The sequence below is a fragment of the Impatiens glandulifera genome, chromosome 9, assembly GCF_907164915.1.
Source record: "Impatiens glandulifera chromosome 9, dImpGla2.1, whole genome shotgun sequence".
Taxonomy (NCBI): domain Eukaryota; kingdom Viridiplantae; phylum Streptophyta; class Magnoliopsida; order Ericales; family Balsaminaceae; genus Impatiens; species Impatiens glandulifera.
The window spans coordinates 30,016,836-30,037,848 of record NC_061870.1 but is presented as its reverse complement, the minus strand read 5'-3'; the positions used below and the strand labels follow the sequence as shown (position 1 = coordinate 30,037,848).

The window sequence follows — 21,013 nt, the reverse complement described above, 5'->3', positions numbered from 1 at the left end:
GATTTAAGAGAAGAATATGTGAATTTGAGGTACATATATAAGTTTTATAACAAATCAACTATTTTACAAGTTTATGTAAAACTAATTAAGTACATAATTATTGAACTAATCAATTGAATTATTATTATTATTTTAAATTAGAACTTGTCAAGAACAATTATTTTAAATTATTGACTATTCATGTTTGTGATTTTATTTTTAATTATTTTAAACAAATTATAATAAATGATCTTATTTGAAAACAAGTAATTTATCACTATCATTATTATAAAATTATCAAACATTTTCTAACAAATATAATTAGTTTTATTTTTTTAACAAAATAAAAAAATTGTTAAAGAAAATAAACTTAATTGATTTAATGTTTCATAATTTTATTTTTTATAATTTTATAGAAGTCAAATCATAATTTTATATGAGGTGGGTATCTTTAAAAACACAAATCTTTATTGATATAATAAAATGAGACTTTTATTATAGATTATTTTCTAAATAAATGCCTTATTTATTATTGTGTTAAGAAACTGTACCCATATGTAACAATTGAGAAAAAAAACAATGCAGGATATTAAATAAAAATCTTGTGTAGATAATGATAATATTAAAAAAAAAACAGGAGACTTGATCCTTTTCCATTGGAGTAAAGATGAAAGAGAGAGAAAAAGATCTCAAATTCATATTGCAGATGCTAGATGTGATGTAACATGGGCTGGCTTGGCTGGCTGCCTGCCAAGAATCGACCCTAGGACCTGTTTTTCTTCACAAACATCAATAATTATAAAATTATCTAACTATTTATTTGTTTTCTTATAAATACCATGTAAAAAAACACATAAAACTTGATAGGTAAGAATTATTTAAATATTTAAAGTTATTTAGAAAATAATGATTAGTAATAATTTTAAATAAATTAAAATAAATTTAAAAAAAAATTATATATAATGATAAAATAAAAAATAATAATTTAAAATAAAAATATTTTAGTATTTTAAAAAATAAATTGAATGATATCTATCGTTTAGGATGATAAGATATTTTTGAGTTACGGTTATTTAAATAACCTATTCAAAAGAGGACCTGTCAAATAAACAATATGATTTTATGACGGATCAAGTAGACAATATTAGTTAGGCTATCAACTTATTTTATTTCTAAATTATTCAACTTCCTTGCATCTTCAAAATTCTCAATACCTTTGTATTGGATAATTTTTTTTGGATAATAAATAATTTAATATAATATATAAATATATATATATATATATATATATATATATATATATTATAAATTTTTGTTTTTAATTAAGAAGAAGTAACTTGACCCTCTCACAAGTCATGATCTCTTCTGTTCTCTTAAGTTTACAGGGCTACTTTTAGTGTGGTTAATTTTTTTTTTATAAATATATAAATGTAATTAAGAAAACAAATCCTCTATTAACATGGAATAAACATGCAAATGAATCGAGTCAAACTCAAATCAACTGTTACAACACTAATTTACTCGACTCAAAACTTGAACGAATTTATAAATTTGAGCTTAAGACTGACTCGGCTATTTAACTAAAATATTGGCTCGACTTGAAAACTTGAACTTAACTAAAATTTTCAATATTTATGAAAAAAAACATTTATTTAAATTTTAAGTTTTAATATTAAAATAAATAAATAAAAATATTGTTTATTATTATGCTCGAAAAAGCTCAACAAGGCATCGAACAAGTATTATATGAACTCGAGTTCGACTCAAATATTAAACGAGTCGATTCGAGCTCGACTCTAAATTAATCAAAGTCAAACTCAAGTTGAACTTTGACCGAGCGGATAGACTCATTTGTAGCCCTAACCCTAACATGAACCTTTATTTGAGACATACATCGAATCAAATAATTTAGGCTTAAATTTTTTCTTCTTAAAATTATTAATATTTTTATTTTTATTAATTAAAAAATACTAAAATACATTTAATTATATTTATTAGATATAAAAGACGTGTTTATTTATTTTTTTATCGAACAAAACAATAATAAAAACAGAAACAATCTTTATAGAATTTTAATATAATAAAAATTGATCAATAAAGTTGAATATACTACTAAATAGATACCAAAGTATATTAATTAATTTATAAATGTCATATTATTTTTTTCAAATACAGCATTAAAGTATTATTTTAACTAATATTTATAATAACTTTTTTATTTTTATATAAAATAAATTATTTTAAATATTAATGTATGTATATGAATAAGAATTAAACATTTTTTTATTGATTTTCTTCAATGAAAAGATTTAATTGTTTAATTATTTTTACATTTTTTTTATTCAAACAATCTTATTTTAAATCATTATTCTATATGGACAAAATAATTTATTTATAAGATTTTAACTAATTGTTTTAAAATTAATTTAGAATATAAATAATTGGAGGTATAAAGTTAAATGTTTAAAAGATTATCCAATCTTGAATATAATTGTAAAAAATAAAATAGTAAACGAATTTAAATTTATTTAAAATAATGACCGGATAATCACCCATACTTTTGTTGTTTTGCTAGATGGCACTATGAATTATAACTTTACAAAATGATTAAATAAATTATTCCAAAATAACACAAATAAAAAACAGAAGACCTTCCTATTTTCATAAATGTGGAGTTTGAAAGATTTGTGGTTCTGATGCTATTTTTTTTAATCAAGTCATTTTTAATTTAAAATATACACTTTTCATATGCTAATGTCAAGTATTTCTCAGGCCTGATTGAAGTGAATTATTTCATATTATTCCCATTAACCTTAACTTCTTCAATCACATAATTCAAATTATCTAACAAATAGTATAATACTTTCCATTTTTGTAACTCTATTAAGTATAATATAATGTCATAATACCTTAAAACTTTCGGTTATTTTGAATAGGATAATCAAACCGTGATAACCATTTGGACCTCGGATCAAACAAGGCCCAAGTGTTTTTATTTCCATCACAGTTTTGTTAATGTTAAATCCTGTAAAAAGAAGAGGCAGTTAGATTTGTTCAAGCTCTATTGGATTTATATGATCATGCTACACTACAACTACAACCACAACCACAAGACCACAAATGAAGCATTTGGCCAACAAATGCAAATGACCAATACAATGGAAGCCAGTGCTCATTGGCTAATTAATAATCATTTGAAGTAGGGTTTTGTCAGATAATTTCTAATGAACCACATTGAAATTTGAGAAGAAATTTGGAAATTCTAGACATAAATGAAGATTGTTACAGAAATTAGGTTTGAATAGTAGAAGAACAACATAATTGAAAAGATGAAAAACATTTTTAGGAAGATATACAACTTACCTTTGCCAGCTCTCCCACCTTTCTCTTCTTGACCTCTTCCCCCTACTAGAGTGTGCTTAGCTTTTAAAGACAAAAGGACTGTATTTTTTCTCACTAGTCAAGCTAGGATTATTAGATTATACACAAAAGTCACACCAAACAAGCCTGTTACTTTCCCATAATACCAAAACATGACTACTCTAAAAGACCCCTCCCCCAAACATGTCATCGGTTCAATAGGCTCACTCGTCCAATTCATCGCCAATCTTAAAGTTCACATTCGCCCATCCTAAACCATACTGTTATGTTTCCAGCAATTTTATTTAGTTTCTCACTCCTATAGCCATGTTCCTAATTGAAGAAAATATTGATTGTGTATTTTCATGAGAGAAAAGGAACATAAGAAAATGGGTGGAACAGAATAACCTTTTATGGTAATAACTTGCACCCTCCCCCTTCCCTTTTTCAGGAAGAAGTCACAATGCTATAAATTATACATAATTATTATAACTTATAAAAGAGAGTTTATGCAGAATTAGCTGACCACTCAACCTACAAGCAACTGAAATGTGTTACCTGTTCTCAGCACTTACGATAACTTTGTATCCATTAGACCTGCAATAATTTAAAAAATGTAAAAGTCCATTACACGTAATCTAAGCCTTGTTTGATGTGGGTTATTTGAGATTAATCTCAAATAATACAAATCAATAATCTACACATCAATCACATAATTCAAATCATCAACCAAAATACTATTTTTAGAAGAAAAAAGCCATTATATATTTATACTCCTAATGTTATTTTTACCTGAAAATCCTGATTTGCCATTGCCTACATCAAACAAGGTTATATGGAAATAATCACTTGCTCATTGAAACAACCCTAGATCAAACAAGTCCTAAGTAAATAGTGGTTACAGAGTATGCCAACTTGCAATCCTTTTACATCTCATAGCTCAGGATAATCATCGTGTGTTCACAACAAACACGCAAATGGACACACGCTAACCCATAGCCATAGGTACACTTCCAGACAGTATATCTCTTTTACATAAATTTCCTTCAGCTCCTACAACATAGAAGCCATAATATATGGGATGTGCTATTAGCATAGTGTAACATGTGTTAGGGTTAGGTAGAATAGAGGGGAATAGTTCTGTAAGATAGAAACATAAAGTAGTACCTAAAGTATTAGTTAGGATATAAATTGATTACACAAGCTAATGAAGAGTATAAATTGATGATAGTAGGCTTGGATAGGATATGAAGAATAGACACAATTGAGTTCAAGATTCTTCTTAACTAAGTTCTGCATGTTTCTCTCGTCTAAGGTTTGGGCATTTCATTGTCTCTTTCTTTGAATATATCCCATTTCTACTACAAAACCTTAGTTAAATCCTTGAAAATGTACCAAGTGGTATCAAAGTCATCATCCTCTGCCTGAGATCAAATTTCTCTATCATCACCATATCTACCATATTTTGTCTTAGAAGAACAACAAGATCACCATAATTCAAATTTTATCTGCTAGAATCCAGAATCAAGAAAAGTGAAGATGTTATAGAAATGAACAAGAGTAATATAAGGTTTTACTATCCGGACCTACATTTCAAAAGAGTTGATGAAACTAGCGTCAATCTATGGATCGAGGCTGCCAAACAGTTCTTCCAACAAGAAGAGATGTCTGTGGACAAACTGGAGTTTGTAATCAATCAAATCTCAAGAGCTGCAAGAGAATGATATATTTCATTTATCATGAATAGAGATTATTTAATATTACGCTTTAACTTGGGAAGTTTAAAGGAAACAATAAGAAATGAATTTTGTTCCAAAGAACTCGACAAATCCTGTCATTTTATCCAATATACAAGGAGAAGTTTTGCAATACCTAGCCCGCTGAAGAAGAATATGGCACCATAAACAATTAAAAGGTAACAGAGTGTCATTGAAGGAGTTTCAAAAATGGAAGAAACAAGAAGACATTTCTTTTGTGAAGGAAGAAAAACCAGAAACTCACCGATAAGAGATGAAGAGGAACTCTAATGAAGAAGATTCAAAAGCTCAAAATCAATTCATTCAAAGAAAAGCTTTACAAACATTTTCAGGGGAGTTCAAGTAGATGTTTGTACAAAAACTGATGTAAAGAGTTATTCTAAGCAATGGTCTTCTTTCTTTTTTCAAAACAAGACACATTCTGGAATCATTAAATTATTTTTGTACATGAGCTAATTGTTGTGAAAGAAGCTACAAGCTTAGATCCGTTCGGAGAAGGCATCGAACCAAGACCAGTAAAGCCGCCTGATTTAGTGGTTCGTGCCAGGGTCCACTCCGAGAAGAGGCCTTAAAAACAACAGTTAGAATTAGCTATTGGTACTAGGTTTGATTACCTATTCGACAGAGGAGATGTGACTATCCTTATTAAAAATCAAACACCGGAGTAGCCTTAAAAGCAATTCAATGATTTTTATTGGTTTTGATTTTTTTGTTTTTGTTTTGAAACCATAGTCAGGGACAATTAAGCTCTCTAGGGGTGAGTAATGTAACATGTGTTAAGGTTAAGTACAATAGAGGGGAATAGTCCTTGAAGATAAAATATGTAAAATAGCCCGTGAAGTATTAATTGGGATATAAAGAGTTTACACAAGTTAGTTAGGGATATAACTGGTATTCTCAATTAATGAAGTGTACAAATAGATTATAGTAGGCTTTATAGGATATCAAGAATAGATATGCATTGAGTTCAAGACTCTTCTTAGCCATGGAAGTTATCAATGTTTGTCTTGCCTAAGGCTTAGGCAGATCCTTTCTCATATCTTTCTTTGAATCTATCCAAGTTCTATTACAAAACCCTACCTAAATCCTTGAAAATGATGACATAGTTGGCTATGTTCCAGACCCAGAAGTTAGGCATTCGAATCTTACCCCTTACCCTAGCAAAAAAAAATCTAATATGTGACCAATATAGAAAACTCAGTCCCCTCATATTAGTTTGAGAATTCCTTCTTAGCAGGCTCCAAACTCAACTTAGACAACATTATCACAATAAAATGCACATAAGATTAGTGATAGAGACAGCTCTAGACGTAAATTGCACATTTTCATATCATAGTCCATTAGCAACACAAGACATTAGAAAAAACAAAGAGCACACACGTTAATATTGCAATATGCCTGCAAGTGCATAAGAATTCTAGAAATTTTTCATAAAACATTACATTAAGAAAGAAAGAAAGAGAAATAACTCCACCAAGTAACACCACCAACAATAATTTTTATGGATCAGTTTCCAACATAATACTAACTACTTGAAAATGATATTGTTTTAAGGTTTCCAGATACTATCAATGCTGAGGTTCCTGGAAAGTACATGACAAACTTGGTAAACTATGGATGAAAAGTTTCAGAACAGAGTAAATCTTCGGATATTTGGTCCTCAAAGGTAAAGCATCAGGTTAGGCCATTAATTTTCCAGGCCATCTCGTCTTCTGGGATAGTCAGGAGGCTTCATGTAAACAGATAGTGGGCTGGCTGGCTTCAGGCTTCAAAGATCTTGGCTGTTAATATGGAAGGGTAAAGGGAGAAAATAAGTGGAAAAAAATAACATCAAAATGTTAACGGGAGATAGGCTTAGGTTAGGACAGAAACAGTCACACAGGAGAATCATAGGGGAGCCCATCTGCCTGTTGCATACAAGAGAAGCCATAATATTATGTTCAAGATGATGAGATACCTGCCAGCACCTGCATTATAGCTTTAGTATCCATAACTTTTCCTTCGGGAAACAGGGCTTTGAGCTGAGAGCCTGCCAGGGAGCCAAGACGGAGGATGGAGGTGCTTTAAATTTCAACAAAAATAACCACTAATTGTACATAGATGGATAACCCCCATTGAATACAAAAAGTCAAGTGACAGTTCCATTCATGTTCATATTTTGTGAAGCTCTTAAGCTATCAGCTCCATACAAGTAGGAGTGAAGGACTACTCCTATATTCATGTACATAACTGGAAAAAGCATGTGTGACAGAAAACTCACAAAGAACAGTTTCATAGAGATGAAAAAATACTTACCCGGAGGAACCAGCACGTCCTGAGGAATAGTTTCCATAGGCTTCATGACCCCTGCTGCTACCCTTCTGCAGATTATGCAGGCCATTAATAAATTGAAAAATAAAAAACAGTTTGCTGTAATATAATGCAGAAAACACTCCACTGAAGTGCAACAAGAAGGCTAACGGAAGCAATTCTAGCTACCATAAACCCTGAGTCCAGAAAAATATTGAAACTAAGTGCTTAGGATATTAATTTACAAATGAGTCCGATGACTACAATACAGAGAGTATGTTATTACCTGGAAACCATAACTGTCGTACCCATTAGCAGGTAAATCACTTGGCCCATCACTTCCCCCAGAATAAGAACGTCCAGATCTTTTATTCCCACTGCTTTCATATTTTGAAGTGTCCTTACCATCACTGGACATGGGGAGGTAGGGAAGAACTGGCACAAGTGTAGATAGTGCACCCTCCCCATCAAAAAGGTTTGCCCTCAATCGTGAAGTCACTTGTATAAGAGCATCTTTTGCAATATCAAGTTCCCCAGAAATCTGAGAAGCGGAAATACATCATGATAAGTACTTGTATCACCAATGATCACGTGTTAAGGCAACTAACAAAAAGTTGCAAAAACAAGGACATTTACCAGAACCATGTTATCATCATGATGAGCAACTTTGGGAAGATCCTCCTTGGGAAGTACGCTAATAGTAGCGTTAGTATTTCTTCTCAGCTCAGAGATTATGGATCCCATCTTCCCGATAAGACGTCCAATCCGAGAGGTGGGCACGAGTAAACGAGTTGTGAATGTGACAATGCCGGAATCTCTTTCAACTTTCTCACTGCATCGTGGTTGCAAGCGCAGTGCAGCTTCAACAACTGGTGAAAATGTGTCTTCAAAGTACTGGAAGGGCAAATTTGGAAGCATTAAAGTCATGAGAGAAGAAAAACTAATAATAAAGAAAATTGAGAAAATACCTCTTTAGCTGAGATAGAAATGATGCAATCTTCTCCTTCAGCACCTGAGCTGTCGACTTTGATGGCAGCACCAGATTCTTGTCTAATTTGGTTGATTATTACACCACCCTTACCAATGACACCACCAATATTGGCATTTGGACAAATCAAACGAAGAGAAAACTCCCTTGAAGATGACTCATTTCTGGGAGCTGGGTAAAATGAATGAGACCAATCTCTACTGTCTCCTTTATACCCTCCATAAGGGGCCATAACTGGAGCTAAGCCCATCATTGGACCACCAGCTGATGAACCAACAAAAGAACCACTGTTTGAATACACATTTGGAACAGCATAAGCAAGCATCTGCTGGGACTTTGATGGATTATCATGAAGACGCAACGCAATTTGATACAGAGCCTTCCTAACCACTTTTGGTTCACCAGATATCTGAACCCCAAAGAAACAATCAAATAAAATGAATCATATGTGTGAAAATTGTGTGTAATATTCAGGAGAGTTGACTGCTGACAGCAAGAAGGGAATAAAGGCAAAGAAAGAAAAAGAAAATGACAAAACAAATAAAACAATAGACCTAGAAAAGAATTAGATACAGAAAATAAAAAGTAAGAGTAGAACATTATAAGCCATTGATCTTAAGATGCTACTCTATTAGATTTACCAAATTTTGTAAGAACATAACCTTAAAAAAAGTCCCATTAGTTAGTATGCTAGGTACCTGAACAAGTTCATCAGAGATCAAAGCACAGGTGGGCAAATGGCTATCCTTCATGATACGAATTTGAGCACCAGTATCACTTCGTATATTCTGGACTATCTGGCCACCTTTGCCTATAATACATCCTATTTGGTCAGATGATACAAGAAGGCGAGCTGTAACATGAGGAGCCTCTTCAATGTCTTCGTCAACAGACAAATCATCAGCAACAACCCTGTCATGCACCTTAAGGAGAGCATCCTGTGCTGGACAAACACTTTGGTTCTCAAACTCGTCAAATTCATTGGTTTCTTCGCTGGTGCTATAGATGGTCACAACACGAACATCACAACCAGGAAATGTCTCACCAACCTTGATCTTTGATTTAGTCTCAAACCTTAGCTGTTTAACAATCTCTCCACCCCTTCCAATAATACTTCCAATCTTCATTCCAGGGCAAAGATATCTATACACTGTATCATCAGAACCAATAGCAAACTGATCTTTATCACCGCCAGGGTTTCTTCTTTTATCTCCTCCATAGTCACCATAGTCAGACTGTGGGTAAGACCTCTTTCCATTACTATTACGTTGACCAGCCATCAGAACTTTCCAGCCAACACCTGCTTAGCAGAACAGGTTACACATATGAGCTAATTGACCAACAGATTCAAAACACAAACATCTTCATTGCAGATTTAAACAGTTCACATGTTCGAGACAATAAAGGAGATGCAACATCCATGTATCATAAACATCCAAAAAGACAGTGAATTCCAAAGAAATCTATCAAACCCATCATACCCTGATCCTAAGACGCACTACGTTTAATGATAAGCTCCAACGAATCTAATGTACAGAACGAAAGATCTATAAACCACTTACCCTCGTCACAGAGTCAACGATTAAACGTAAATCAGTGGTTTTAACCACATGAATTGAAAGAGAAATAATTGTATACCTTTGAAGATCTTAGTAGAGACGATATGAAATTTGGGGAACGGAATGCAATAGAATGGAGCAGAGCAGACAAACGTCTGAATAGATATGCTTTATTATATGTCTCCCCTTAGAATATTGACCTTGGCCGAGCTGACTTCATATAATCGAAGATCTATCTATATACTACGCATGAGAATGCAAGTATTATTATCTTCTTTTTTCTTAGCATAAATCTGAATGGATCTTCTAACTTAATCAAATATTAACAAGTAATTATGCTGATTAAAGGGAAAAGGTTGCGTTTAATGTTCGATTGGAAAGACTAACGGTATCATTATAAGTACAACCCGCGTAACCGAGAAAGTCTATAGGTTAAGATAAATAGCGGGAATAAAGTGACAGTTATTAGTTTAATGTTCGATCGAATCATTTAAGTATGAAGTCTATCGGTTAAGATAAATAGCAGGAATAATGTGACGGTTATTTTAACGTTCGGTTAGAAAGACTAACAGTATCTTATGAAAATTTGTTATTCATACCTAATTTAAAATTATTTTTTTTTCTTTTATTCAAGATTTGTTTTATGGTTTCAATTTTGAGTGACTTAATTTTGAAGAATTTAATACAATTAAATCCATCAAAATTGTTATGAACCTAACATATTTGTTGTAAAATATCTTTATAAATGTATAATGTAATGTATGACCTAAATTGTAAATTTAAAGTCAATTTATGATGTGAAACTTCAACTAAATGAGTATTTAGTCTTTCTTTTTCTATTAAATATCTTAAAATACTACTACCTAAAATTGAAACTTGAATTAGGTTATTAATTGATTTGAGTTTTTATTATGAGATCTTTAAGATTGTTGATTAATTTTAACTGCTAGGATTGAAAATTAAAAGTTTTCAACTAACAATAACAACAAAAAAATGGTTAATTTTTTTTTTCCTTTCATAGTATTCTAATACTAATTTAAATAAAATAATATTTCAAAATATATAATTTTAAATTTAATCATTCATACACTTGTGTGATATTAACTCTTAAAAAATACTCTTATTACTTAAAACTACCTTAATAAATAATTTTTGTAAACGAAGAAGTAGACTAAGGAGGAGGCTAATTTTCTTGTAAAGATTTTAGGTTTATCACTAAAACGACATTAGACCTTAACTTTTGACTCGGTTAGGCGCAAAGCTTCAACTTGTTCAGGACCTGTTTCGATTGGTTATTTTAACTGCAATTTATTCTATTCAGTCATTTTTTTAAATTTTTTGGTCAGTTTGATAAAGCGGGTAGAGTTGATTTTTATTTTCCTGATCACCCTAACTTCACACCAAACAAAATAACATCTAAAATAATTTTAACAACCGAACACGAACATTTATGAGCAATATACAAGAAAAAAATATATAAATAGAGTAGATCCAACTATAATTTGTGATTCCATTGATACTTTCTCAAAAAGAAATATTCCATAAGAAATCAACACAAAACATGCTCATTCAACATTTTCCCTTAGGCCTTAACCTATTAAAAAGAACAACTCTACATTTAGGCTATCTTGAGGAAGAACACATACTCGAGACAACTAAATCGAAGGGAATGAACAGTCAACAACTCACTTAAGAGTCTTAATCGGACAAAAAAAAAACTCAGACAATAGATTGGGTACAACTAAATAAGGTGATGCATCAATCCAACCTTTAGACATAGGAGTTGTTTCTAAAATGACAACACTCTCAATGCTAGAAGAGTCATCAGACAGAGGTCAAACAAAGAAAATGGCTTACATTAATAGTACCTTAAGTATTTTCTCAGAAAAATATAAAAGTACATTGTGTAGGCCAAAAAATCCGAAGCAATTATCATGTAGACCAAAATGACCAGAAATAATATGAATGTTACTTAGTTTGTTTTAGGACACATTCAATAGATGGAATTAGTTTGTTTTAGGACACATTCAATAGCATGTACTTAGTTTGTTTTAGGACACATTCAATAGCATGTAGTCATTGTATGCATTCCTTTCACCCTTCATAGGTAGAACTTAGGAGGAGCTTTATGTGTAGGAGACCCTTGTCTTCGAACTGGGGGAATTAACTGAAAGAAGATCAGCAAACCCCTCTGACAAACAACCTTCAACCGCACAAGGAGATTTTAAGCAACCAAATGTACCATTATGTTGCATGACAATATCCATGCAATCTTCAACACTAATAATACTGGACCTATTCTCAACGCACTTCTCCACATAACCATGCCTCCTCCTCTTACACTTTGGCATCCACTCAAAGTTGCCAAACTTGTATGAATTAGGCTCTACCTTTCTCTTCCATCCAGGCAAGTTCCTCAATCCTGCACAACAGCCAACCAACAATGATATCAGGGGTGTTCTTAGTGAGAATCAATTAGAGGTAAATTGATTACTCTATTTATAGTTAATCCATAAGATAAAATAATTTATGTTTGTTTACCTGGGCGGGACTCATCACATGAAATGGAATCACCCGAGAGCACCTCTAGATCGCCACAGTTATAGAACGAAGGAGGAGGGTTGTCGGTTCCTGTTATTCTGTACATGTGCTCAACAAAGTCGTCTATGAGAACAGGCCAAGCTCCTTCAGGGTCATATCCTTGAAGATTTTCATGTACACAATGACTGAAGGCCAAAACTTGATTCCATGTATCCTCAGAGATGTTATGCCGCTGATTTTTCTGAAATAGAACCGTATACAAAATCCTTTATGTATCAAAACAGAACAGAACCACTGGCAAGGTTAGAGTAAAAAAGTAGCATACCTCTACAAATTCACACCATTGATTCAGTAGCCTAAACCTACCAGCCAACACTAATCTCCAACAAGTAACTGCCCTGCTTACAGCTGCAAAAGTCGAACCAAAGCTAGTACTAGTAAGAACATGTGCTAATAAGATTAATTACTGCACTATCCAAGGCCAACTTACTGATATTCTTCTGCCCGTTTTCACGGCAAATGAAAAACACAAAACTGTACAAGAGTTTGAAATGGGAGAAGTCTACCTACAAAGAAAGCAAAGGATATTGATTCAGATAAAAATGGAGACGACTCTAATAATAATGCCGCTCAGAAGACCAATCTCACCGTCAAATCAGGCCTCGACACGAGCTTGAATATTTCGTCAAAAATTGTTCTTCCATTATCCCTAACACAAAGTCATAGTTCTGAACATGAAAATTGTATAGATGCATAATCTTCCATGTACAATTAACTTAACCTCTACAAAGTCAGAACCCCTCCTTCTTAATATGAAAGGAAGTGGAAATCTTTATATCCAAATTGGGTTTTATCAACTTCACAATCATGACAGTCCATACCTTTCATGGAATCTTGACTCTACAAACTGCAGAAGGTAATCCAGTGACTTTCTTGGTTTAACTCTGTGTAATTCATCATCATCATCAGGACTGCATTCTCCATAAATGACAGCATCTGGTCCAGACAAAATCTCTGAAACAGAAAATGACTTATGGGTAATATGTAAATGATGATTTATCAATCAATAACAAATCACACAAGTTGGAATCTAGTGCAATCACATGTTTGGCCATATAAGATTCAACCCTTATGATAGATATGACAGAGGTGAATTTATTTGGTAAACAGAAGAAGAGAAATTTAAGAATGTAAGCAAAATATAACTGCTAAGCTAGCTCGAAAGCTGCAGCATTGACATACCCAGATAAGAACATTCAGAATTAATGAATTCAAACCTATCAGTGAAAGATGACCAACCAACCAACCAACCAACCAATAACCCACATCAGAACTGGAAAAGAAAAAAGAAGAAGAAGAGAAGATGAAATTACCGCAGTATCGTCTGTAGATATCAATGATATCGAATTGATTGAAATCAGATGTGTCCATGGCCTGAAAGACACGAAACCCTCCCGAGCTAGGGCTTCTAAAGGAGATACAGGAAGATACAGCTGGGTTAAGATGCTAAAAGCTGGAGGAAACTCTAGAACTTTAGATCTTTCTCTATCTGGGTCTCTTTGTATATATATGTATGCGCGAAAATGAAAAACCCAAGTTTGGTTAGAAACGCAAAATGAAATGAGGAGAAATTGCATGGAGATTGGAATTAGATAGATGGAAGAAAGACAGTTGTACCGAGTGAACCGGATGAATCGTCTACTTGTCCGGTTTTCACTTTGCCAAATCAAAATTGAATCGGAAATGGAATTCAATCAATAATCATCTGCTGCTCAATTAGGTTGGTGGTTCTTCTTCCAAATCTTGAGTGACTCCTTTATTTAAGGTAAAAATTTAGTTAAAATTATCATATTTTTTTTAATTTAATTTAATTTGTTTTAAGTGAAAATAACGAGATTATAATTTGACATAATCAACCTAGTAAAAACACTAATTTGTCTTCATTCATAATATTGGTTGACTATCAATTTTTAACTTTTCTAAAGAATTTAATTAAAATAATTAATTACAATTAAAAAAATATTTGATTATCTTTTTATTTTATACATTTTAATTTTCCAACTATAAAATGTGACATTAATTATGTTGTTAGGCACAATTATTCTATTTTTTTTTATTAAAATGTGATATGAGATTAACTATTGATTGATTTAAGTAAAAATGAAAAGATTGATATGTTTAGTCATTTAAAGAAGATTTTTGCTTCATTTGATTATATTATTTTAATTAGTATGGGTTTATTAAAATAAAGAGAAAATTATAAATAAAACAAAAAAAAATGAAGGAATAATTTATCTTTAATTTTTTGAAATATAAAAACAAATAAATAATTTAATTTATTTTTTTTTTAAAAAATAAGAAATAATGTCAAATCTATGGTGGGCGAATCCATATAAACCCTAAACATAGATAAATTAGTCCCTAATTTCAATTTAATAAAAATCGAATTAGAGACATCAAATTAAACCTCAATTAATTTGAAATAGCATGATTCTGTGTCTTCTTCAACAAGTGTTTGTGTCTTGAACCTTAAGGGGGATCAATGGTGATTCAAAATCAAGTTCATACATTTCCCTACTTTGGTAAGGTTACATTTCAAAAGCAAAAAGATAAGATATGATTCAAGATTTCAAGTACAAATTAATCTGTCAAAAAACCTTTATATAATGATCTCATATATGTTTTTAACAAATCAAACCAGAAACACAACACAACCACATTAAAAAATACAACAACACAAAAGATTTACAAGAACTGGAATGAATGACAACACCCAGCAGAGCAGAAGAAGAGTGAAATATAATTGGGTTTCTTTTTTCTATAAGCATTGCATTAAGATAAGATGATCAAAATCTATGAGCCCTCAGGTGGGGGTGACACAAATCCGGACCTTGTATTAGTGTTTGGTCCTGCTTCAACATAGTCCAGTTCGATCATTTCTCTAGAAACAACCTGCGTCAGAAAACAAAACACCCATGAAACAAAAATCAAATCTTTCTCCATAAAATCGCAAAGCAAAACCTCAAATTGCATATCTGCCGCCGCAGTCGCCTTCTCCTCAGTCTGGAAATTGGTTTGCTTCAATTTGGTCCCCAACCCTAGGAATCAACAAAGGCAAACGCAAAAGCCCCCATTTACAGAAAGGAAAGTTGAAAAGTGAAGATGAAATGAAACCCTAATGATGAACGAAAGAAGAGTGATTATTACCATGAGAGAAGAAAAGGAGAAGAAACGCTGATAGGAGCAGAATCGAATGAAAAGGAGAACGACCCATGAATTCCGCTGCTGACTCTCTTTCCGCCTTGTTTCACTTGGGATGGATGGATGGATCATGGATGGATCATATATGGACAGTGGCCGTCTGCCAGCTGTCAGATGGAGGAAGTATAAGGACTTAACGAAACCAACCTTTTTTCATGGTCAATCTTCATAAATAAATCAAATCAACATTTTTAACATATTTGTAATTTGTAAATATAGACATCTTAAAATATTTGGCACATATTTTTTACTCTTCCAATAAATAAATTATGATCATAAAATGAAAAAAAGACAAAACAGATTAGAATTGTTAAACCCGAAGTTCCATGTAGTACCATGTTGAGAGTTAATTAGAATTTCATACATTTTTTTTAAATATTAAAAATAATATTGACTTTTTATTGTTAAAATTAAAAAAAAAAATTACCTAACCATTTAAAAGTTAGGAATTTATTATTTACCTAATATTTATAAATAAAAGATTAATGTCGTTAATTTATCGATAATAATTAAACTACGTTTGAAACTGTTAAGACAAAACCTCGTTTTTTTATAACTTTAATCTACGGAACTTCAAATTATAAAATTTGAAAGAAAATATCTGAAATTTCAATTAATCCCAATAAAAAACACGAATTTGACAATGTGACCTAAAATAAAGTATTTTATTTTTTTTAGAGCTTTTTTTTATCTTGATTTCTTTAAAGTTTTTTAAGATTTTTTAAAAATACTTTTTTAACAAAATTAATTATTTGGGTTTTATTTAAAGTTTACTAAAATGTCTTTTTTAATTGAAATTTAAAATTAAATAAAAATATTTTAATTAATAAAATTAATGCTTTCATAGTTAGAACGATAATGATTAAAAAAGTTTTTGTAACATATTTCACTCTATGTGTTTGGACTTGAAAGGATCCATGTGTTAGTGTTCAAATCTGACTTGAAAACACTTAATTGATTAATTAAACTGAAAATATTTTGATTTCTTTCTCGAGAAACAAACTTTAATGTTAAAAAAGTAGTAAGAATATTTAACTGTGTAATAAAAGAAGAAGTAAGAATAAATAAAAATGAAGTGTTCCTTGTTTCATGCTTCAAGAAAGTACCATCAAGAGTTGACTCTCACATGAACCCATAGCTTGTATTCTATTCAATCATTTTTCTATGCTTTTGACTTCTTTCCCTGACAAAATAAAATAATAAAAAGTACTGAATCTTAAGTGGGCAATTCATCTTCCAAAGTCAAGAATTCATGTGTAAATGATGAAGTGGTATATGACAAAGAATAAGCAAAGATTATTGTTCAAATAATGGCAAGACTCTTAAAACTGTTGTTTACAGACTTCATTCTTTTTCTTCAAGAATCACAGGAAGCTCTAAGTTCTCATTTCCTCTCAGGATCTTCAACACTACTTTATCTCCCACATTATAATCCTCGAGTGCTTTGTATAATTCTGCTTTGCTTCTAACCTGCTTAACAAACACTACTTCAGCCTCTTCTTCTAAGAGGATACAATATTTACATATAGAGAGCGAGAGAGGAGGGTCAGTCACCGTTTTATTGTCAACAGAAGTTATTATATCCCCGAGTATGATATTACCAGCAAATCCCCTAGTAGTTGGTAGTAGTCCTGCAACACTATTTCCAGGAACCTGCAAAAAAAAAATTCACAAATCAATACTATTATATTTAGATTCAAGATCCCTATTTGATTTGAGCTATTACCTGTAGAACAAGAGCACCATTTCTAACATTAAGTTGGTTTGCCACTAGATCAGGAGCAATTTCCACATTTAGACCAGCCCGAACAACCTATTAAACAATCACAAAGTTTGATGAATTTGAATCTTATCTAGAGTATAGACCATATAAATTATGGACACTCCTAAGAAGGACATACTTTGCCAAATTGGATTAATTGAGGTACTATCTTCACCACAGTTGAAGATGGGATAGCAAATCCTACCCCTGCCGATGTCCCTGACATATAAAATCAACAACGATAAGAGATTTTACTAAAAAAAATTATTCGTATTGTATGCAAGGGAACTACCTGTCTGCGTAAATATTGCTGTATTAATGCCAATTAAATCTCCTTTAGAATTTAGAAGTGGACCGCCACTGCAACAATTGGTGGAAACAAATCAACTTAAAAAAAAGGTAGAATGGAACAAAAGAACAAGAGAAGAATCCCTATAACTTAAAATAAAAATGGGACAGGGAGAGTACCTATTCCCGGGATTGATGGCAGCATCTGTCTGAACTCCCCCACCAATAGTTACCCCAGTTTGGCTAAAAATGTCTCGGTTCAACCCACTGATCACTCCCACAGTCAGCGTATGATCAAAACCAAACGGATTTCCAATGGCCAAGCACTGCTGGCCGACTTTCAATGAAGATGACTGCCCCACCTTAATGGGTCTCAACAATTCTTCAGGGGCTTCCACCTGTTTATGTTAAAAGTTAATAATGGATCTACATTTTGGAAACTAAACTTAGTCAGAAACAAATAAAGTAGATTTCATGCACTTAGACATAATGATGTCACCTTCAGCACAGCGAGATCCTTGGCCCGATCTGCACCAACTAACTTGCCCTCAAAATTCTTCTGCACCCTTTTTTTTCAGAAGACAGCACAACATAAACAGGGTCAAATTAACAAACCTAAGCTACTAAACCAGAAGAAAAAGGTTAGAGCATAAGAAAAAAAGGCAGGTGATCTGGTAAAAATACAAGCTAAACAGCTTAATCACACCTCACCCTTCTGAAGCAAGAATATTAACCCGTGCTACGACTTGTCCACTACTGGGGTTCCTTGACAGCGAATTACCGATGACTGGATAACAAAAAACATTATACAAAATTATTCAGAAATCATTACATCTCTCAGTCAAATGGTTTGCTCGTAAAAGGAAGGGTAACACGAGAAAGTACAGATTAATTTCTCACGTGAGTGTCAAAAGTAATCTAAAGTCTTATACCAGCATTTACCGTGATAATTTGTTACAATATGTCCTTCTCCATCCCAGATCACCCCAGAACCATTCCCTTCCGGGATCTACCAGTTGAAATGAATAGATAAAGTCAGGTGACATCGCTGGAAAATACTTACCATTTCAACAACAAAAAAGGTTACCTCGACTACGCCCGTAACATTCAGCTGAGGACGCAAAGTTACATCAAATATATTCACAACAGAGTAAGTGTTCTTCTCAAATAGTTGCACAATCCTTTCCTGTTAAGAAGAAAGAATAGCAGTTGTCAAAATGAAGCATTCAATGGCAATAAAAAGTATGATTGAGAACAGACCTCAGAAGGGAAGAGCTTCCCTGAGGGATAGACAAGGGGTGTTACTTGTTCAACAGTCACAGATGGATCACTAAGAGCATGAGCTGTATATTCATTCACCAATTTCATCTCAGAAGAAATAACAGAAAGTTATGAAGAATATGAACTAACAAACAAAGCTGATTGTGCCAACCTGACAAGTACCTTGAGGGATGATAACAGGTATATGCAAACACACTGGCAAACAATCCCCTACGCGTTTTGGAAAGAAACCCATTTCTTATTACTTCAATTGTATCATCATCATCACGAGCCAATGTCATCCTATAAAAACTGCTATCGTGGGTCAGTCAGTCAACAAGATTATACTATCCAATGAACCATCAAAGAACTGAAAACATAAATAACCAAACAATTTCTCTCTACCACACTTGGGTTACTATCCATTACCATTCACTAAACTCACGGACCAAGGAAAAGGTTAACTGGGCAAGTAAAATTGTACCTTTCTGCTGAGGAGGGAATCTGTTCAACGTTGTTTCCCAGGTGGGAAAACTCGCGATTATGTGATTCATCGTGAGAACAGATGGTGGAAATGCCATTAAAGAAGAACCTACGACGACCCAGTTGATGTTTGGTGATTACTGGAGGTCCGACCCGGTGAGAATGGAGGAGAGGCAAAGAACCAGAACCAGAACGGGAGCTACTAGCAATTACTTCCATCTTCCCTAAAGTTTTTGCTGACCACAAACCGTAGCAGCTCAACAAGTAAGGTTCCTCCTTTCAGTTTCGGCGATGTGATCTGTCTCTAGTCTGTACCATAGACGATTGATTGCTTTTCTGCTCCAACCAAACCAATTTACCCATCTTTTGGTTTTTGTCCCATAGATTTCAAATAAATATCTCCTATAATTATAATTTAAAATTAATTGTAAAGTTTAATTTTATGGGAGAAGAATACAATGTCTAATTACTAAATTTAAATTGTTAAATTTATTTATATAAAGAATAAAGAGTAATGTGGGAATAAAATTTTGGAGAAAAGGATAACATCACTTCATTAGTTAGAAAAATAAAAATAAAATAAAAAATAAAAAAATAAATTCTTTTATTTTTTTCGTTCATCTTCGTCTTCTCTCCCAAATTTTTCACCAAATCATTTTTAAAAAAAATAATAATTAAATTAATATTTTTTCTTTTTTATTATTCCTCATATTGGGCCTAAGCAAATGCAAGGCCTCGTCATTCCAATCCAAATGATTGGAGTGAGACTACAGTACTATCATTTGTGAAATGTTGGGCCTATTGATTTCATTTATTTATTTATTTATTTATAGAATCATAATAATTATTCAAGCACAAACAATTAATAATAATAAAAAAACTTGCACATTAATACTTTTGTTTGGGGTTTGGTGAAGAATCTTATAAGATTATATATATATATATTAAATATACTTAAATTGTATCTTATCCAAATGACCGACTATTACTAGCTTAATATTTTATATTAAAATTTAATCATGATATATATCAAAAGCATAAGTTTTATTTATTATTTAGAAATATACAGTTGAAGAGTTTAAATGAGAAATAATGTTATATTTTTTAATCTTTAATTATTTACTTTAAGTCTTTATTATTTAAGTATGTAATTATTATATTTTATGTTAATAAATCAAGATAATTACAGAAACATATTAAATATTTAATGAAGAACGATTTATTAAGTCGTTCTTTGATTTCTTAAGATATTTTCTTAATATTGGATTTTCTAGTTCTGAATTTGGTCCTCAATCGGTAATGAATGAGTGAGTGGGGTTTAGGTTTTCCAACACTATATTCGATAGTCTTTGAGTGTTCTTGAGAGATTCGATGAATTTAACCTAATACATAGACTATTTATATGGGTGGGGACTTAGCTATAATATACTTATTTATTATTTTTCTTATCAACGAAATAGTAATAGTATTTATTATTCTATACAAA

At 32.0% G+C, this 21,013-nt stretch overlaps 4 protein-coding genes across 8 annotated transcripts; all 4 read right to left on the bottom strand.

Moving 5' to 3' along the window:
- Nucleotides 1–2,784: 2,784 nt before the first annotated feature.
- LOC124915678 (RNA-binding KH domain-containing protein RCF3-like) lies at nt 2,785–10,173 on the bottom strand. Of its 3 annotated transcripts, XR_007096870.1 has the most exons (9): nt 10,012–10,173; nt 9,072–9,673; nt 8,354–8,782; nt 8,022–8,279; nt 7,672–7,926; nt 7,392–7,456; nt 7,054–7,125; nt 3,343–3,936; nt 2,785–3,004 (listed from the first exon to the last, which is right to left on the bottom strand). XR_007096870.1 is itself a non-coding variant. In XM_047456441.1 (8 exons), the coding sequence occupies exons 2-7, from the start codon at nt 9,651–9,653 to the stop codon at nt 7,077–7,079; spliced, it is 1,638 nt and encodes a 545-aa protein (XP_047312397.1). In that variant the 5' UTR covers nt 9,654–9,673; nt 10,012–10,173; the 3' UTR covers nt 2,785–3,936; nt 7,054–7,076. The 3 variants fall into 3 exon arrangements, 2 of the variants coding, with proteins under 2 accessions (XP_047312397.1, XP_047312396.1); XM_047456441.1 differs by having other exon boundaries at nt 2,785–3,936; XM_047456440.1 differs by lacking the exons at nt 2,785–3,004; nt 3,343–3,936 and adding an exon at nt 6,402–6,877.
- Nucleotides 10,174–11,763: 1,590 nt separating this feature from the next.
- On the bottom strand, nt 11,764–14,268 carry LOC124914704 (defective in cullin neddylation protein AAR3-like). The gene is made up of 8 exons (XM_047455303.1): nt 14,151–14,268; nt 13,847–14,030; nt 13,355–13,487; nt 13,122–13,182; nt 12,964–13,039; nt 12,799–12,881; nt 12,474–12,714; nt 11,764–12,354 (listed from the first exon to the last, which is right to left on the bottom strand). Exons 2-8 carry the CDS (start codon nt 13,902–13,904, stop codon nt 12,059–12,061), a joined length of 948 nt encoding a protein of 315 aa, XP_047311259.1. The 5' UTR covers nt 13,905–14,030; nt 14,151–14,268; the 3' UTR covers nt 11,764–12,058.
- Nucleotides 14,269–15,116: 848 nt separating this feature from the next.
- On the bottom strand, nt 15,117–15,834 carry LOC124916504. The gene is made up of 3 exons (XM_047457229.1): nt 15,681–15,834; nt 15,495–15,571; nt 15,117–15,425 (listed from the first exon to the last, which is right to left on the bottom strand). Exons 1-3 carry the CDS (start codon nt 15,745–15,747, stop codon nt 15,327–15,329), a joined length of 243 nt encoding a protein of 80 aa, XP_047313185.1. The 5' UTR covers nt 15,748–15,834; the 3' UTR covers nt 15,117–15,326.
- A 964-nt stretch (nt 15,835–16,798) lies between these two features.
- On the bottom strand, nt 16,799–19,890 carry LOC124914044 (protease Do-like 8, chloroplastic). Of its 3 annotated transcripts, none has more exons than XM_047454510.1 (13): nt 19,529–19,890; nt 19,217–19,347; nt 19,045–19,127; nt 18,872–18,970; nt 18,727–18,793; nt 18,496–18,571; nt 18,284–18,350; nt 17,965–18,182; nt 17,789–17,856; nt 17,636–17,715; nt 17,461–17,547; nt 17,289–17,387; nt 16,799–17,207 (listed from the first exon to the last, which is right to left on the bottom strand). In XM_047454510.1, exons 1-13 carry the CDS (start codon nt 19,744–19,746, stop codon nt 17,079–17,081), a joined length of 1,422 nt encoding a protein of 473 aa, XP_047310466.1. In that variant the 5' UTR covers nt 19,747–19,890; the 3' UTR covers nt 16,799–17,078. The 3 variants fall into 3 exon arrangements, with proteins under 3 accessions (XP_047310466.1, XP_047310467.1, XP_047310468.1); XM_047454511.1 differs by having other exon boundaries at nt 16,799–17,204; nt 19,529–19,889; XM_047454512.1 differs by having other exon boundaries at nt 19,228–19,347; nt 19,529–19,671.
- Between the last annotated feature and the right edge of the window lie 1,123 nt (nt 19,891–21,013).